The sequence below is a fragment of the Chelon labrosus genome (assembly GCF_963514085.1).
Source record: "Chelon labrosus genome assembly, chromosome: 21".
Taxonomy (NCBI): Eukaryota; Metazoa; Chordata; class Actinopteri; order Mugiliformes; family Mugilidae; genus Chelon; species Chelon labrosus.
Genome location: NC_140354.1, coordinates 18,624,665 through 18,641,802, shown reverse-complemented (window position 1 = coordinate 18,641,802; position 17,138 = coordinate 18,624,665). Strand labels below are relative to the sequence as shown.

General features: G+C 42.5%; 1 protein-coding gene across 1 annotated transcript in view; it reads left to right on the top strand.

Annotated features, from left to right (window-relative positions):
- The window catches only part of grb2b (growth factor receptor-bound protein 2b), a 31,422-nt gene extending 17,147 nt beyond the window's left edge, over nucleotides 1-14,275 (top strand). The window contains exons 3-6 of the mRNA XM_084570313.1: nucleotides 4,592-4,689; nucleotides 8,504-8,626; nucleotides 9,186-9,354; nucleotides 11,870-14,275. Coding sequence (XP_084426439.1) covers nucleotides 4,592-4,689; nucleotides 8,504-8,626; nucleotides 9,186-9,354; nucleotides 11,870-12,055 — 576 coding nt within the window. The 3' untranslated portion in view covers nucleotides 12,056-14,275. The remainder of the gene's footprint in view (nucleotides 1-4,591; nucleotides 4,690-8,503; nucleotides 8,627-9,185; nucleotides 9,355-11,869) is intronic.
- Nucleotides 14,276-17,138: the final 2,863 nt, after the last annotated feature.

Genomic DNA, 17,138 nt, shown 5'->3' with positions numbered 1-17,138 from the left:
TGCATTGCGCAACATGTAGTAAGTTGGTTATATGAAACAGAAACTTGCACTTGGAGTTTGTGACATTTTATTGTAGGTAGGTAGGTAGGTAGTGTGAAATCCCTTTATGCTGCATCAGTTTCTCTACGTCAGCCTAAACACATCTATTTGTCAAGTTAACAAAAGATTATTAAGCGGGTTGACCATATTTACCACACGCATTCATGGTTTTACGGACTTCCTGAGTAAATGTTGACCATGTTTAGTGTCTCACATGGGCTTGTATTATTTTAGAGAGTGTGATTGATAAAGAGAGAGTAGTAGTAGTAGTAGTACGAAGAGGAGGAGGTGGAGGGAGGCTGCAGTGGCAGCTGTGGAGCAGATAATCCCTGGACCTTATAGCCTCTCAAAGAGAAACTCTTACAACTATTGTGGCTCAATCAGATTAAAAAGACAAAAAAAATCTTCACATAGAGGGAGGGAGGGCGGGAGGGATAGAGGGAGGGAATGCTTGTCATCCACAGAAATGCAGCACAATGCTTGTTCGGCTTGGAACACAGAGGCCGAGCTCAGTCAAACAAAATGCTGCCGTTGTCTCCTCTCTGTGGCTTAAAAAAAAAAACTGCCAAGCAAGCAAATATTTTATTTCTGCTTTTCCTAGTGGGCTGCCATTCTTTCAGCCTTGAAAGCCACCAGACAGACTCCCAAACATTTGAATAGAAACTATTTCTGTCATGCTTTTAATACTTTTGCATCTGCGTTTTGTTTTTTCCCACCCCTGTAAACAACAACCGTTGCAACACGCATTACATGACATTTAAAAAAAAATTGCAGCCACATTATTTCCTGGAGAGATATTTCCACATGTCAAGAAAATAAATAAAAAATTGTTGTTTTTGTACGGATCGTTGTGCTAAGTTGTGAACTTCGGAGCAGATGGCTAGCTATTTCTTTAATATGTACAGCCTTCGATTATGAGCCAATATGAGAGCGTCGAGAAAGGAAACAGTCATTTCATTTTGAAAATGAAAGTCAAAAACCGTCATGTGGATAATAATCCGGCTGCAGATATTGAGAAATTATAACTAAGGCGGCGTAAGACGGCGAATAACTGCCTTGCTTGTTTTTGAATCTCCTGGAAAATTCACTTAAGCATCACAGTAATTTATACAGCACAAGCTCAGGCATACCGTATATTGCTGCACCCGCTGTGCTCTATTATTAACTTTGGTCACAGACTGGGTAATTATTTAAGGTTATTCCAGTTCACAAGACCAAATGGTTGTACTGTCTGGCAGACAGTCAGTCAGCCTCCTTTCACCACAGAGATAGTGGTGTAGTAGAGACTTGTGATCCATCAGTGATATCGTTTATCACATAGAAACACATTTTGTACTCTGTTTGATCATGATAGACTTAAAGAGATGCTTCCAATGTCTTCTTGCACAATATGCGTTGCAAAATGTCCAACGTGGTGTACTTAACTGATGTCAGACGTTCGTCATGTTCAGGAAGTTTTTTGTTTTTTTTAATTCCTTTAAAATGGGTCAAGATGACGTGTTTGGTTTTAAAGACACCTCAACTGAGTAGTAGTTTGCCAACAAGTGGGCTTGAGCCTGCGTTGTGCAGATGAGTCATTGTCTTTCTAACTCCTCCACCTGCAGCAGCACTGTACAAGACTACAGTACTCCTACAAGACTACAGTACTCCTCCAGTACTTGTTGCTTTAATGTCGGTTAAAAAATATATGAAGACATTTTGCGGCTGGATTCTTATCGGCTAACATTACACGCCACCTCTTCCTCTCGCTCAGCACCGCTAAAGCAGCCCCAGGGACGCACCACGCTGCATGTTGAGCCTGATTCCTTGGGTCAGTTTTACTCCAGCATGCATAGATCAAGCACATCAGTCACTTGCACCATCACATGTTGCTCATGACTGTGCGCCCGGGGCGCTGTTCTTCTCAAAGCGAGCTTTCCTATGAGTCAGCGGTTAGTGCAGCAGCAGCAGCAGCAGCAGCAGCAGCCGCCGCCCATGCAATGCTTAATTAAATCAAACACTTCACCTGATACAAATGTACAATAAACATGTTTCGTGGGGTTGTTTGGAGTTCACACCATCTCAAAAACATTTTGAAGCACTGTTATTCCTGTGTCCATGTTAACAGAGGAAAGCTGAGTTTTCTGACTCTGACACTGGCTACATGTAGCAGCAGGCTTTGCACACCAGTAACCTGCCCAGGTGGTGTTCTGCAAGTAAACACACCTAAAATAATAAAGAAATGAAATAATAACTACAGGTGGCTCATGCAGGTAGCGTAGCATTACTGAAGGTCTGCATGCAGTGGTTTCAGTTTGACTGGACTTTTAACTGAGGAGTGAAATAATAACCATGTAAGACGCACTATATCCCTGTAGATAAATAAAGTTGAAAATCAACTTTATGGTATTTTAGGTCCTTCCTTACTGTGTGGTTGTATTTTAACTCATAATAGGGGAACGTGTGTTGGTTTGCCACTTTAGTCCAGGTTTAAAAACCATCACTTATTTGATGCGGTGCCGTTTTTTCTTTTTTAATTAATCTGTGAAATATCTTTGTTTACTTAACGAAATATCATAGAGTTGCATTCATCCGTGGCATGGCTCCTAGATGACGCATCGTCTTCTTTCTGTAGTATAAACATTAAGGTTTGCATTTTTCTGGATTATATCTTCACTATTGGACGCATTGACGGCTAGCGTGTTTGTCCCCACGTCTTGTCTTGTTTTTTTCACATGCTGGGTTTAAATCCCCAAACCCCCATTCAAAACTTATCTTGATTTGATTCATAACATTTTTTTTAAATACCTGGCATTCCTCGCATCCTCTCGTTAGAAATCTCGCTGCAGTCTCACTTGACCCGTTTTGCACATCAAATCTCACAAGACCACGCAATGAGATTAGTCCACGTGCGAGAGAGAGAGATCCAAAACATGACAGAAGCCACAACCCCCGAGAGCGTCGTCGTCAGGCCTGGGAGCTAATTGGATTTTAAAAAAGTATGATGACAGAGAAGAGCTGCGCACAGACGTATGTAAAATGTGAAACTAGAGGTAAAATATTCAGGAAATACCACAAAGATCTGGAAGTTTTGTGGAAATCTCTTTCATGACTCAAGTAAATTGATATCGATTCGCGTCGGGGCATTGTGAAGCAGATTCAAACTGGTTCAGGAAATGTGCAGCGATGCCAGGCCCTACCCCTGGGTTGTGGTCTTTGCAGAGAGCTGCATCATGGCAGTCAGCACTGCTGCATCGCGGTCGGACCAGTCTGCCTTTCTAGGTGCTAGTTGTTAAAGGTTGGTTTGGTGTGTCAACATGCAGCCCGGAGGCTAAAGCTCTTTGTTTGAGTTTTGGCTCACATTGCCCCGGGGGCTAAACAAACTCCACAGTATCTGGTACTTCCCATCTCTGCGTATTACAGCCTTCCTCAGAATGTGTAAATCCACTGTGTTGTGGGCACACAGACTCATTTACCGTCCCGCTCCTGGCCGAGGCCAACTTTAGTTCCTGCGCCAGGGCCACTCCCTCATCCAGTAATGCTGGTCTCGCGCAGGGCTCACAGCTGGGGGAGGATGAGGGACAGCTGGCATTCTGCAAGCTCACTGGAGCAAATAGACCCAGGTCACTCGCACTGAACAGAGACCAATTGGACAGCTGTCTTGGGAGGGGCTCTGGATAAATTATGAACTGGAAGGGGAAGGAAGGGAAAATGCAATCGAGAAAATAGATGAATGGGAGAAAATTGAGGAGAGCGTAGAGGAGGACGCTTCATCTTCTTGCGGAAAAAGTCCAGTGACTCTGCATTAAGAGTTGCATGACGAAAATACATTATGCAGAAGAGATTTGATCAAAGTCGGTTAAAGAAGTGACCTTTACCAGACTTAAAGGTGCCCTAAGAGTTGTGACGATGAGCATGCATGTCTAAAAGCCAGACTCATGTCATCAAACGGACATCTTTTTTTCCTGAGTCATTGTACAGTTGCTTAGTTTTCCTTTGAATTTCGTACTCGACGAAAAGCAGAAGTGTCACACGTAAGATCACACATAATGCAAAGATGTAAAGATATAAAACAGCCATTGCAACTCGCATTGCGTGACGTGTGCTAACATTAAAATCATGAGCGTTATGAGCTGACCTTTTTGTAACGTGAAGGTCACTCATTGTCCCACGCAAAAAAAAAAAAAACCCAAAATGGTTCATCGACACGCATGGATGCTTCACTAGTTCGACACACCTGCACCGACGCTGCGTGTTGTCAGACACGAATGCGCTCATGCTGCTAAATAAGTCGCCTACGGATGCAGTAGCTCTCTGCTCGGAAGCATTTTGGAAATTTAATTCTGCTTGCTCGTGCCGCCGTCCTCGGCCGTCCGTGTCGTCTCCTAATATTTACCGAGGCAGTTCTCTTAACACACTGTACACGCGCTTATCTGAAGTGACGGGAAATTAAACGAGGCGCCGTAAAGACCAGTTTAGAAGCAGTTGTTTGAGATTCATATGTGGCTCTGTAATGAATGACATTTCTTCTTCTTTCTTTCTTTCTTTCTTTCTTTCTTTTTGTCAACTCCAGGTATTAAATGAAGAGTGCGATCAGAACTGGTACAAGGCGGAGCTAAATGGAAAAGACGGCTTCATTCCTAAGAATTACATAGAGATGAAAGCCCACCCGTAAGTATCCATCACGTCGTATTCTACTAATTATTTTTCCCTTTATTGTCTAAATAAATAAGCATGTGCATTTGAACTGTCTGTACTGCTGAATTCTGACCATTTGGATTTCATTTTGATAGTTCTGCAACCAGTCAGGGCACGTACGCCTCTCGTCAAAGGCCTTAAGAGCTGTAAAGTTATTTTGCCGTGAATATCTTTCGCACGAAACGCGATGTCGGGATCTAAACGTCTCGCTTCCCCAAGCAAAATCAACTCATCAGTGCCCAGGTGACGTTTACGACTGTGCGGTTAGCACGTCCGAGTTGTTTTATTGGTCCGTGCATAAAGAATTGTGACTCCCTCGTCTGTAAAGTTTTAGTGGTGGGAACTTTGAGCTGGAGTCCCTAAATCTGAGCAGTCCCAGTTCACTCCTGTGACGTTTGTTTGCGATGACTTGTGTGTGTGCTTTTTAAAGACAAAGAGCAGAGAGTTTGTGTGTTTAAACCACTTTAGACGCCGCTGCAGCCGCTGCCTGGCAGGATCCTTGGAGGACATTACCCCAGGACCCGTGCTCAGTGCCAGATTAGCTCTCTCTTTATTAACGTGCTCGAGGCCTCTTACATTTAATTGAATATTGACCTCAGTGCTTCGCTGCTGTAGTGCTATCAGGTGTAGCTTCTGTAGCGGGACAGGGAGGAGGAGGGTTGGGGATGTTATTGTACTAGGCTTGTGGATTTTTTTTTTTTTACCGTTGTTTGTGTCAGCCTTCTGTGGTAGTGTAACAATAGTACTCAAGTGTTTGCAGACTTTTATTGTGGTACGTTTATTTATTTATTCACGTTGAGCTAAAGCTGATTCACCTGCACCACGAAAACCCCCTCATAATCACTATACAGGAGGTTCTCAAGAGTGTTGTAGCATTTATACACAGTTTAAGTTGCCCTCATTATTTTTAGATTAATCTATCTAATACCTCTAAAATATAACTAAACCGGTTGTAATTGGAAATGCATCTGTATCACCCTGTAGAGGGTTATACTCCCATTAACAGTCGTGTCTATTTGAGAGGAAGCCCAAACCACTGCCAAAGGTTGCTTACACCCACTTAGTGGCGCAACGTTGATTGAAACATGCGTCATTTAGTTTTATACGTCTGTATGTGCAGAAATGATTTGCATACAACTTGTGAATACACTAGAAAGCATCGCTGCCGTACGAGCTGTCAGTTTAGGTCTTTTCTTGAAAACAACTAATAAGGACGCAACAATGATGAATCCCACGCTCCGACCGAATTAATTGTAATAATCCAAATATTCTACACTTGGGAGAAGTTTAGATAGATCGTAATCATTATACAGAGGGTTCTCAGCAGTGTTGTAGCTTGTAAACGCATTTTAACCGTCACATCTACTCGTTTGATTCCTTTCAATGTGTTTATTTTGGCACATCCTTACTAAATGTAGACTTATAATTAGATTAGAGGTAAATTTCACCCTTTTTAATTAAACGTTATTTAATATTAGGATCTCTGCAGGGTTTAGCTTTCCCACCACATCAGAGAGGGCAGGAAAGGTTGTGCCATTTAAAAAGCAGGTTGTGGCATTTCTACACCTCTAAAGATGTGCTAAGGCGCCTTCCTGAAATGTAGGCGGTGAAGTAAGAGACCGCATTACAAAGGATTACAAAAGCGGGCAAAACAGTTCATGAAATTCAAACAAATAATGTTTTAAATGTGTAAATTTTGCAGCCATTTGTAAATATAACAAGGTGACTGCGTATGCTCACCCTTTTCCTATACGCTCTATTCCCAACACCGAGGCTGAACAACTCCTCTTTCTCGTCTCGTTGTTGCGTTACGGATGTTGCAGCATGTGTTGGATTACAATCAGTAATCAGAAAGTTGCAAACATGGAGGCCCTATAGATTTTTTTATATATAGTTGGAAACCAATGTGAGGTAATATGCAGAACTGTGGTAAGCAACAGTTATCTAAGTTGATCAACCAAATCGTTGTGGTTATCATCTTTATATACAGCGTTAAACCAGGTGGGTCTGAGCTTCCACACTTCTGTTATCTGGTATTTTGGTCATTTTCAGGATTCCTGGCGGCACGCACGCCAAGATAGGCACGAAAATCTTCTTACTTTTGCTGTCGGCGCAGCTCTACGATAATGATCATTTTGTGAGAAGTGGGCCCAGACTAGAGCCTAGTGGAATCCCCAAAATTCTGGATATTTCCTCTTATGGAAATTTTGGCTTTATTTGTTGTTTCCCGGTGATTTTTAGAGGAAACTTGCAGTGAAACTGGAAAAAACTGGTGATGGTAGCACAGATGTGACTGGAGCTGGTGGTGACAGTGAAGTCCCAGAGCATCAGGCGGCCACACAGCTGTGCTACTATACAGCAGAGCACAATAAGGGTATGGCTCCAAGTTAAGTCATTTCTGCTTGTACACAGATCTTTTCTCCCGCCCTGAAACTATTGTGTTTTGTTTCTGACGCTTAGGTTTGAGGATATGTGTGGTTAGAAGAGCCTGCAGGCTTTAGAGCAGGGGTGTGGAACACATTTTAGTCCAATTTGATCTCAACCAGTGACATAATAGAGTAGTAACCTATAAATATCAACAACTTCAAATGTTTCCCTTTACTTTAGTGCAAAGAAGTACATTATGAAAATGTTTAAATTCAATAAACTATCCTTTTTTACAAAATATTTTATGAACAACTTGAAATTTCTGGGTCTCGGCGTTGTTATACCACAACTCTTACTAAAACAACAGGACCCCCCAGAAAAAATAGGTATATCAGTTACTTTTGTTGAAAAATTGTTCTTGCCCTTTGCAAATTTTTCCCGAGGGGCCAGATTCGGCCCTCTGGTGGACCAGTTTCGGCCCTCGTGCCGTATGTTTGACACCCCTGCTTTAGATCATTCCCTCTCACAGGGTTGGATGTCCGTGTTGCTGATAGTAAATCCAATCGCCGTCCTCCTCCTGTTTCCTTGGCTCCATTAATTGCTCTGCTATCACTTTTATCAAACGGGTGGGGAGGGGTGGGGGGAAGAGGTCCCGGTGCGCATGCTCGCCGTCCTGCCAAGAGTTGGCCATTTCATCATTGATTTTCACCTATGTGTAAAGGAGCCAAGATGCCATCTTTGGGCTGACTGTACTTTTTAATTATTTACACCAGTAAAGAGCTTTCGCTTGCTTTGTCTCTCCCATTTGTCTCTTCCTCTCTCTCACCGTCCGTCTTTATAACACCTCAACTATTCTGTCCAAGTTTCTCTCAGTGATGTATTAAAACTAAAAATAAACCTCATTTAAGTTTCAAGAATGTGCAAGTGTTACTTCCTCTTAGTATCTACACTTTGAAAAGTAAATGGTGAGAGACTGAAGGCAGAGTATTTGTTTTTGATGTCACTTTTTCTCCACTATAATTAGGAGATGACTATCTATTTCCTGGTTTAAACACGGGACGGCGTCGCTTCAGTGAACTGGCCACTCTTTGTATGAATTTTTCCACATTTCCTGTTATGTTAATGAAATATACTTATTTTTGTTGGTGGCAAGTCCGAAGTAACGCCTGTCAGAGCAAAGGTAGAGTCTCATTTCGCTCTGTGGTCAGCTTGGTGGATGCTAGGTTAGCAGCGTCACTTCACACCTGGCGGCCAAAGTGGAGGTGTGATGTCTCGGGGCGAGTTTCATGTTCTCATGTGGCCCTCTTTAAGTTTCCTCACCCTGTCCGCAGAGTTGAGGTTTGCCGGAAGTGAAGAGAGGTAGACTTGAGTCGCCGTGGTTAGACTGACACTTAGCCCTCCTCTTCGGTTTCTCCTCCAGGTGGTTTTTTGGGAAGATCCCCCGAGCCAAAGCAGAGGAGATGCTCAACAAACAGAGGCACGACGGCGCCTTCCTCATCAGAGAGAGCGAGAGTGCACCTGGGGACTTCTCCCTCTCTGTGAAGTAAGTGTGGACGGGAACAGGGAGGGAAACATGAGTCACACTCACAGTTCTCTTTAAATACAGTTTTAATATTATCCCCCATATCAGCGTACTGTTTCCTCAAAACTGATCAGGTTCTTAAGTTTCCATACTTGGCGTGTTTGAGTCATCAGCAAAGCCACTTCCTCATTCTGGCTTAGTCTCGGTGACGCCCTCTAGTGACCAGAGTTCAAGCCCTGCAGGTCCTTTTTTTTTTTTTTTTTTTTAATAGCTGACACAGACACAGCTCATTTCCTCTTATCTGTCCTTCCCAAAAGCCAGCGTACATGTAAAGTTGTTGCCAAGATATGGATCTTAATTACTGTCTGTGCAGTCCTGATTCAGCTTAGTCAGCTTCCATTGAATGTCAGTCTGTCACAAGCAGTCATTTGACTAATACTTAGTAATCTCTCTGAGGCAAACCTGTTTGATAAAGCCGACTAAAGTGTCTGACTCCGTTTATTTAAATATGTGCCTTCAAGGGCAACTTGTTTTTTTCCTTTTTCTGAACTCTTTGTCTTCCCCGTGAATCTTCTTCCAGGTTTGGAAACGACGTGCAGCACTTCAAGGTTCTTCGCGACGGGGCCGGGAAGTATTTCCTATGGGTGGTGAAGTTTAACTCCCTCAACGAGCTGGTGGACTACCACCGCTCCACCTCAGTCTCCCGCAATCAGCAAATCTTTCTGCGAGACATAGAGCAGGTCCCACAGGTAAGAACTCAAACCCCGTCAGTGTTTTCCATTCTTCTACTTCTTCTTTGCCTAGCGTTCCTTCATGGAGCATAGACCGTTGATCACAGTCCACCAGAGTCCTCTTGGAATCTGTCTTTCTGTGTTCAAAGTTGAGGTTGCTGGCCTCAAGCCCCACCTTTTCCCATTTCTGGGTTCGGGATTGTTTTGGGGTTGGTCTGTTAGTCCCTGCAGGGGGGCCTTGCAATTTTATTTTTCTCCATAAATTTAAATGTCTTTAAATACACATATACATAAGCAGGGGGTCTTTGGCCTGAAGAACGTCAAAGACCCCCGAACTAAACACAAGAACATTGTGGATTTCTTGGTAGAGCATGCTCTGCTCGTGCAGATATTGCTCTACACTCCACTCTAGTCTGAATCGGATACAGCAGAGCAAAGCTGTTGAAGCGTGTGGTGGTTGTCGACCTAACCACATGTGAATGCGCTGTAGCAGAAAAGCCTGTTGAGCAAAGCACCGAGGGAGTAGCTGTTACGTTGATGGTGGGAAATAGTAAAAAGTCAAATTACGATCAGATAGAAGCAGAACGAGCGTGTTAAACACTAAAGGCTGCTTTCACTGATTTAAATGAACGGCACTTTGCATAAATCTATTAATAAAATTGGAGAAGTAAAAAAAGGGCATTTGTGCAATGTGTTGTCTGTTATAACACTAAACCTTTCATGGCCGGGTGTGAACACACCCAGGGCGCATTGAGATCAGATTTGGAGGTGGTCTGGGACAAATTTAAACTAATTTGTTTGTTTCTATGTCACATTAACGACCACCTGCTCACCACTGGTGAGAACTGTCTCATTCTGAGAGAAACATTTACAGATACTATAGTAGATGTTGACCCAAAAAGGGAAAAAGCACCATAAGTGACGTCTGTTCATTAGTAATGAGAGATTTTTACAATAATCGTCATGTGGTTAATTATTGAAGCGATCATGTTGACGTATAAAGAGCCTTGTGGAGTCAAGTTACATATAGCTCTATAATCACTGGTGTCTTTATTTACTTATTTATTACCAGAGATGTTTTTTTTTTTTCATATGGACGTTTTCTACATTCATTAATACACAGGATTAGATGTAACAATCCCTTGTGCCAAAATCCCAGGCAAAACACATTTAGAGGCCCTATCCAGCTGAGAAACCCTAACAAACCTACAGCAATGCTGCTGGCTTGTATGGCCCGCTCAGCTGCAGACGCTAACTCAAACCTTGTGAAATATAAGCTAACCAAATGCTACTGGCTAGCTTAACCTAAAATCTAAATAAACTAAGTAAATGCTGCTGGCTTGAAGGCCCACAGAGCAGCAGAGGATAATTCGAACCTTGTGAAACATGAGCTAACCTAACGCTGCTGGCTTGTATGGCCCGCTCAGCAGCTACCCATAGCTACCAAGCAGCATGAAGACATCAGGAACCTGGTCTAAACAACAGCAGTATGCAGCATGTCATTGGGGTTTTCAAGTGGGCACCTCCCTTCACCGATGTTTCGTTAAGTTTGGCCCACGACACCTCAAGAAGGCTTAACAGTGAATTCCAGCGTCCTGGAGTCACCCCCCTCCACACTGCCATGGCAAAACCCGTTTTAGGGTTTAACGGCAAACAGTTTGTGGTTCTGAAACAGCAGTAGGACACGACATTTGTTCAAATATCTCCAAATTAAGTCGGTGTTTATTTACAAGGATTCAGGTCTCAAAGTGCAGACTGGGGGACGTATGTGGGAACAATGGATTGTCAAAAGAGTTTCCATTAGGGTTAGAAATAATCTGATCAACAACGCATTTAAGCACACATCATTAAGTAGTGGTCTGAGCTGGAGGAGGAAATGAATAAGCAAAATTAAAATAACACAGAAAAGAAAAACAGAAAACAACAGCCTATGAACAACTGAAGAAAAATGTGTCCTTGTACCCGTTAAGAAATACTTCTCATCCGCCGTCAACTCAGTCTGGGACCTCCTAAGCCAGTGTTTCCCCTCTGGATAATATCAAAGCCGTCATATGTCCACATAACCCATAAAAGTGTCGTCATTTCCTTTTAGTTTGACACTTAGGCTTTCCGTAGAAGAGAAAATTTCTTCGTATAAATGAGTTAAAGTGGGTGGTTTCTCAATGATCCAATTAAATAAATACATTTTCTGGCCAAAGATAAGAGTTTATTGAGTAATGCTGATCTTTTTCCCCATCCGCAACTCTGTTTGGAGGCGTCAGCCCCAATAGAAACTGGCCTGTGTTTAAATATCGTTGTCACTTCCTTAGATAGACACGAGCAAAATTTTTGACCGAAAATTTTTTGGACAGCTCCAGAAGCAAAGATCCGATCTTTGTTGGCCCTCTGATCGGTCTGCTGACCACCAATCAGAGAGCTCCTAACCGTTGTCAAGTCCCAACTTCCTGTGTTACTGCTGCTAGATGTTTTATTTTGCCTCCATGTGAACAGTTAATCAAATGTTTTTTGTTTGTTTTTTGTTTTGCCTCCATAGCATCCCACGTATGTGCAAGCACTCTTTGACTTCGACCCCCAGGAGGAAGGGGAGCTTGGTTTCCGACGCGGCGACTTCATTCAAGTCCTGGACAACTCCGACCCCAACTGGTGGAAAGGAGGCTGCCACGGCCAGACGGGCATGTTCCCCCGCAACTACGTCACACCTGTCAATCGGAACATGTAAACAGTCAGAGCGTGTAAAACGACAACAACAACAACACCATCATCATCATCACCATCATCATCGTTCTTGATCTCATCAGTCCTCATCCAGCATCCCCCTCCCTCTCCCGCCCCGCCTCAAAAAAGAAAAACAAAACAAAAAAAAAAAGAAACCAACCAAACCCCCCCACCCCGCCTCGTCCACCTCTCGTCTCTTGGCCATCCCACAATAACAGGAGCAGACAGGAAGAACGCAAACAACTGAAAGAGAGAGAGATAAAAACAGGAGTTAGCTCTGCCGTAGGCGTCGCTGTGTGGGCGGCAGCTGAGCAGAAACCCAACGGGAACGTTCGCCCCACCCCCGTGAACGCCTCAGCGAGGACTGAACTGTGTTTTGAGGGAAATCTAAATGCCGAGAAACTAAAGCGTAGCGCACCAACCGAGAAGATTACCAAATGATTTCACCGCTGCCACAGCTGCTTCTGTCTTCTCCTTAACTTCTTAACATTCTGCCTTTTTTTTGTTTTTATTTTTTATTTTTTTGTTCCTTTCTCTGCCGCATGTTGTTTTAATCACATAAATGAAATGCCTACCTACCGACGAATCCTGTTTTAAAGAAAAAAAAATGAATAAAAATATAAAAAAGAAGAAATGGTTTTTAAAAAATGTACAAAAATAAAAAGAAGAAGAAGAAGAAGAGAGAAAAAGAAAATGATGCCATCAACAATACAACAAGTTTCCATGTTTGAGATCATTGGCACGTGAGCGTTGTGCATCAGCCCCCCCGGCTGTATAAATAAATCAAGTATAGAGAGAATCCATTTTTTAAGAATATATATTATATATTTGTATGTTTGTCTGTTTTACCTCTCATCACAAATAGTTTTTTTTCCTCCATATGTAAATTATGTTCAATCTTCTCTTAGACCTAGTAGCTCCAGAATGTGTTGAACTGTCGGGTTTTATTTTATTTTTTATTTTCCTGAATACATCTGAGGGCTCTCGGATAACAAAGCATGACATTAAGAAAAAAAAAGGGGGGTCGTAAAATTTTTTCCATTTGATTTCAATGAAAGTAAAAAAAAATGGTTCTCTAAGGAAACTAGTCCTGTCAGGGATCTTTAATGTTTGACCAGCAAGACGTACGCAGAGCCATGAATGCCACAACAGCTGTATTAACTGTATAAAGGTCAGCCACCTTTTTATTTTTTTTTTATTTTTCTTTCTTTCTTTCTTTCTTCAAAGCCAATGTATTTATTGCAGCCATTTAAACTTGGGCAGTGAATGTAGCTGACTGAGTCTATAGACGCAAACATGAGGGAAGCAAGGTCGGAGAACTGAACCTGAACCTGAACCTGAACTACACAACCGCGCAAGGGATTTTTAAAAACATACAAACAACAAAAAAGAAAAAAAAAAAAAGAGAGACATGCTGAGTAAAACGTCGTCGGTGTTCGTTTGTGACGAGAGCGGTGTCCGAGGATATGTACAGGTAGTTTTGACGTGATGCATATTCAGACGCATTCATTACATGCATGCATGCATACGCTCTCCTCCTTGTTATACCTGCACGTAGCAACGGGGCTGAGTTTGGATAATCACTTTGTCGTAATCACCAGTGCAGAGCAGAGACCTGCAGCTGGCACAAATTTAACAGTTCAGAAAACTGAGAGATTGTCTTTTTATGCTAAAAGTTGAGAGATCAGCTTTTTTTGTTTTTTCTTTCCTTTCTTTTGTCCGATGTGGCGTGTGGTCAAGCACTTTTTTTGTCAAAACATTTTATTTTTTTTATTTTTATTTTTTGGTCCAGTGTGTGTTTGTTTACTGTGTTAGTGTTATTGGTTTTCTTGTTCTCTCTGGATAGTGCCTTTCTCTCTGGTGTTTCAGTGTCTCCGACCTGCTACTTTGAGCCCCCCGCCCCGCCCCCGCCCCATCTCCCAGCCCACTTCATCTCTTTACGGGGCCTGCCAGTCCTGCAGTGAGAAACAGTGTACATAATCCAAGATGTCCCATCATCCACCAATAACCCCCCCCCTCCCTGTCCTTTCCCCCGTCCTTCCAGCATCAACTCACCTCCACCTTTGCCCTCACCAACATGGAACTCTTCTTATTTAAGTGTCTCTCGCCTCGTCTTACCTAATGATACTGTTTTGTTTTTGCTCTTTTTTTTTTTTTATTTGCATTTGTTTTTTTTGTTTTGTTTTGTTTTCAATTAATAAAATGCAATTATTAAAAAATGCGACTTTTTTTGTGGTCTGTATTTTGTTTAAGCAAATGGATATAGATGCTAACTGTCAAAAAAAAAAACTGAGTCGATAAATGTGTAATGTGTCACTGACATCAACAGTGGCAAAGATCTGAATGTGCAGACTGACTGTCCCTTTGACAATAAATGTGTCTCTTGGACAAGCAGCTACTTCCTTAGTGTAGGGGACAAACACTTGTCAAAAAGTTTTTTAAAAAGCTAAAATTTGACTTTCAGATATTAGAGTGGACCACTTTTTTTTGCTTGCTCCCCTGTTTCCAGTCATAATGCTAAGCTAACCGGCTTCTGCTAACATATTTTTTACACCTACACAATATGAAACGAGTTATTGCGGGTTGAAAATGTCAAAATACCCAAGCAGAAGGGAGGCGCAACTGTAGTCTTGGAGATCTGGTAGTAGTAGTGTCAAAAAAGTTACTAATGTAACTATGGGTTCTATGAATTGACAATCTTTGGAGATCAGGAGGAATTAAATATTTTTCTCGTCGTTGGAAGGCGCTGAAACAAGAGAAGGGAATGAGACGACAGTGTTTGTGTAGTTCCTCTCGCTGCCAGAAGGGGGAGCAGCTCTGTAGCTTTAAAACAAAACCACATAACTAGCTAAACAGCGACCGCTGTGGCCACAAGTAGTAACTACACGGAAAGGCACGTGTTACTTTTTCCTTCTTCCGAGATATCCGCTCATTTTCGTGTCACATCCGGTTCTATTTTTACTAATAAAGATGTTGAAATGTTTGCCTCCGATGTGTACGGCGTAAAAGCTCGGTTAACACACTTCGATTCAGTGGCGCTTTGTCCTTGTCCTGTTTTTGCAGCCGGTGGTTTCCCTTGCAGGTCGCTGCAGTATGATAATGAGGTTGCAGACCTGAAACTTCCTTGTGATGAGTAATCCATCGCAGTGAATAACAAAAGTCAGATTTAAAAAAAGCAGATTTTTTTTGGTGATTCTGTATTTTTAGAGCTGGTTTGAAGATGTATACAGCAAATACAACATGTTTCCAGCAACAGCAGCCTTAAATAAGTATTTATTTTTTTTAAATGAACCAGGAGACACAGAAATCAACATTAAGTTTATTTCATCTTCAATAAATTGATTAAAAAAACATGTTTATCCTTAATATTTTAGCGTCTGTTGAGCTCGCCCATCCAGACACTGTTAAACGATGCTTGTGTTAAATCATCTGTGATGTATTTGACTTAAACAGAAAGTCTGCTCACTACAAATTTAGCATTTAGCATCTTCGGTGTGAACACCAAAGGGGGATTCTCCGGGATGGGGGATCTGTTAGCCGTAGCTGAACGGTAGCTCACTGAATCAGGCCACATTTCATTATGAAACCCATCCGAGTGCCTCTCTTTTTTTCCTCCAGAGGTGCAGATGATGATGCATGTGTCAGTTGGAGGCGCAGCGAAGAGGAAGCGGACGATTTGGTTTCTCGACGAAAAGCCCCAGGGTTTGCTCTGCATGCAGCACTCTCTGCTGCAGCTCCGGCGAGATGTTTAACTGCACGTTAGCCACGGTCTGCTGCTCCGTCTGCTCCACATTTTGACTTTTAGCACTCAGAGTACCACTTAAGCTCCTCTCTTCAATCTGCCTCCTTTTTTTTTTTTTTTTTTGGTCTTGAACGGACACTGTTACATCAGCTGTCCTCTTTCTAGCCCATCCATCTGGAATGTATTCTGCTTCTGAAAGATATCGCCCCGCTCCAGTGCATCTTTTCGTCTATTTGACATTTACCAGTAATGTAGCCCACGCAAACATTTGCACTGTGGCCTCTGTTGACCAGTGGTGTGATTATTGAAAAGAAAACTACAGCATATTAAGCTCAGACTTCTGGGTTAATTATTTTGAAATACAAACTCTGCCCCAGGGGTCTTTTGTCCTCTCACTGTGCTTTTTACCATATGGTGCTTCTATAGTAGTCGGCAGCGGTAAAATCAGCCGTGGTAGCCCCATCCTAAGATGATTTGAGGATTTGCAAGTGAGGAGGACGTTCCGTGCTGAGTTGAGAAGATTAACCATCAGCGTGAGAAACCTGCGACCAGTTCGTTCAGCCCCTCGGCTTCTTTATTAAAGTCGGTGTAGATACGCGCACTCGTTGGCTTGGTTGTTTCGTAGACAGATTAAAATAGAGTATGTCTGGATTTGGTCATGAGAAACTGCGTGACAGCAAGATTTTGCACTTTAAGGCTTTAAAATAAAGGCCGAGGAGGTTTTGAAGCTCAGCGCGCCCAGCTCTGGTCGTCACCATCTTGGCGGTGCCTGATTTAACCAAACTTCTGGTTAATTTGGAAATGGACAGAGAGGTTTAACGTTAGCAGAGAAGAGGCGTGCAGGAGAGTTAGCAAACACTGACTGAGTATAAAGATAGGCAAACCCTCTTTGACCCACACATATGTTTCCAGAAAAACAGTTTTGAAGCTCAGTGTAGCGTCTCTGGCCGTCGCTATCTTAGCATGAGCAAATTGGCGGAGCTGAAGTTGTTGTGTGAGGCAAGCCAGACATCTAGCATCACAGCTACCACAACCTTAAAGGGGAACTACCGTTTTTTACAACCTTATTTCTGGCATAAAATACAATCGTTTACTCACCCATATAACTTTGGTGTCATTTGGTAACTCCGGACTCAGCAGGGAATAACACTAGCATATTATAACAAAATATTGGTGAAATTAACAAGTTTCGTGGCAGATAATGCGTTATTTAGAGGCTGCGTTTCGGTGCCCCAGTCACTCCCACTATATGGATATACGCTGATCTAAGGTTGTAAAAAAACAGTAATTCCCCTTTAACAGCCTTTTGCAAAAGCCCCTTTAGCCAACTCAAGGCTCATTTAAG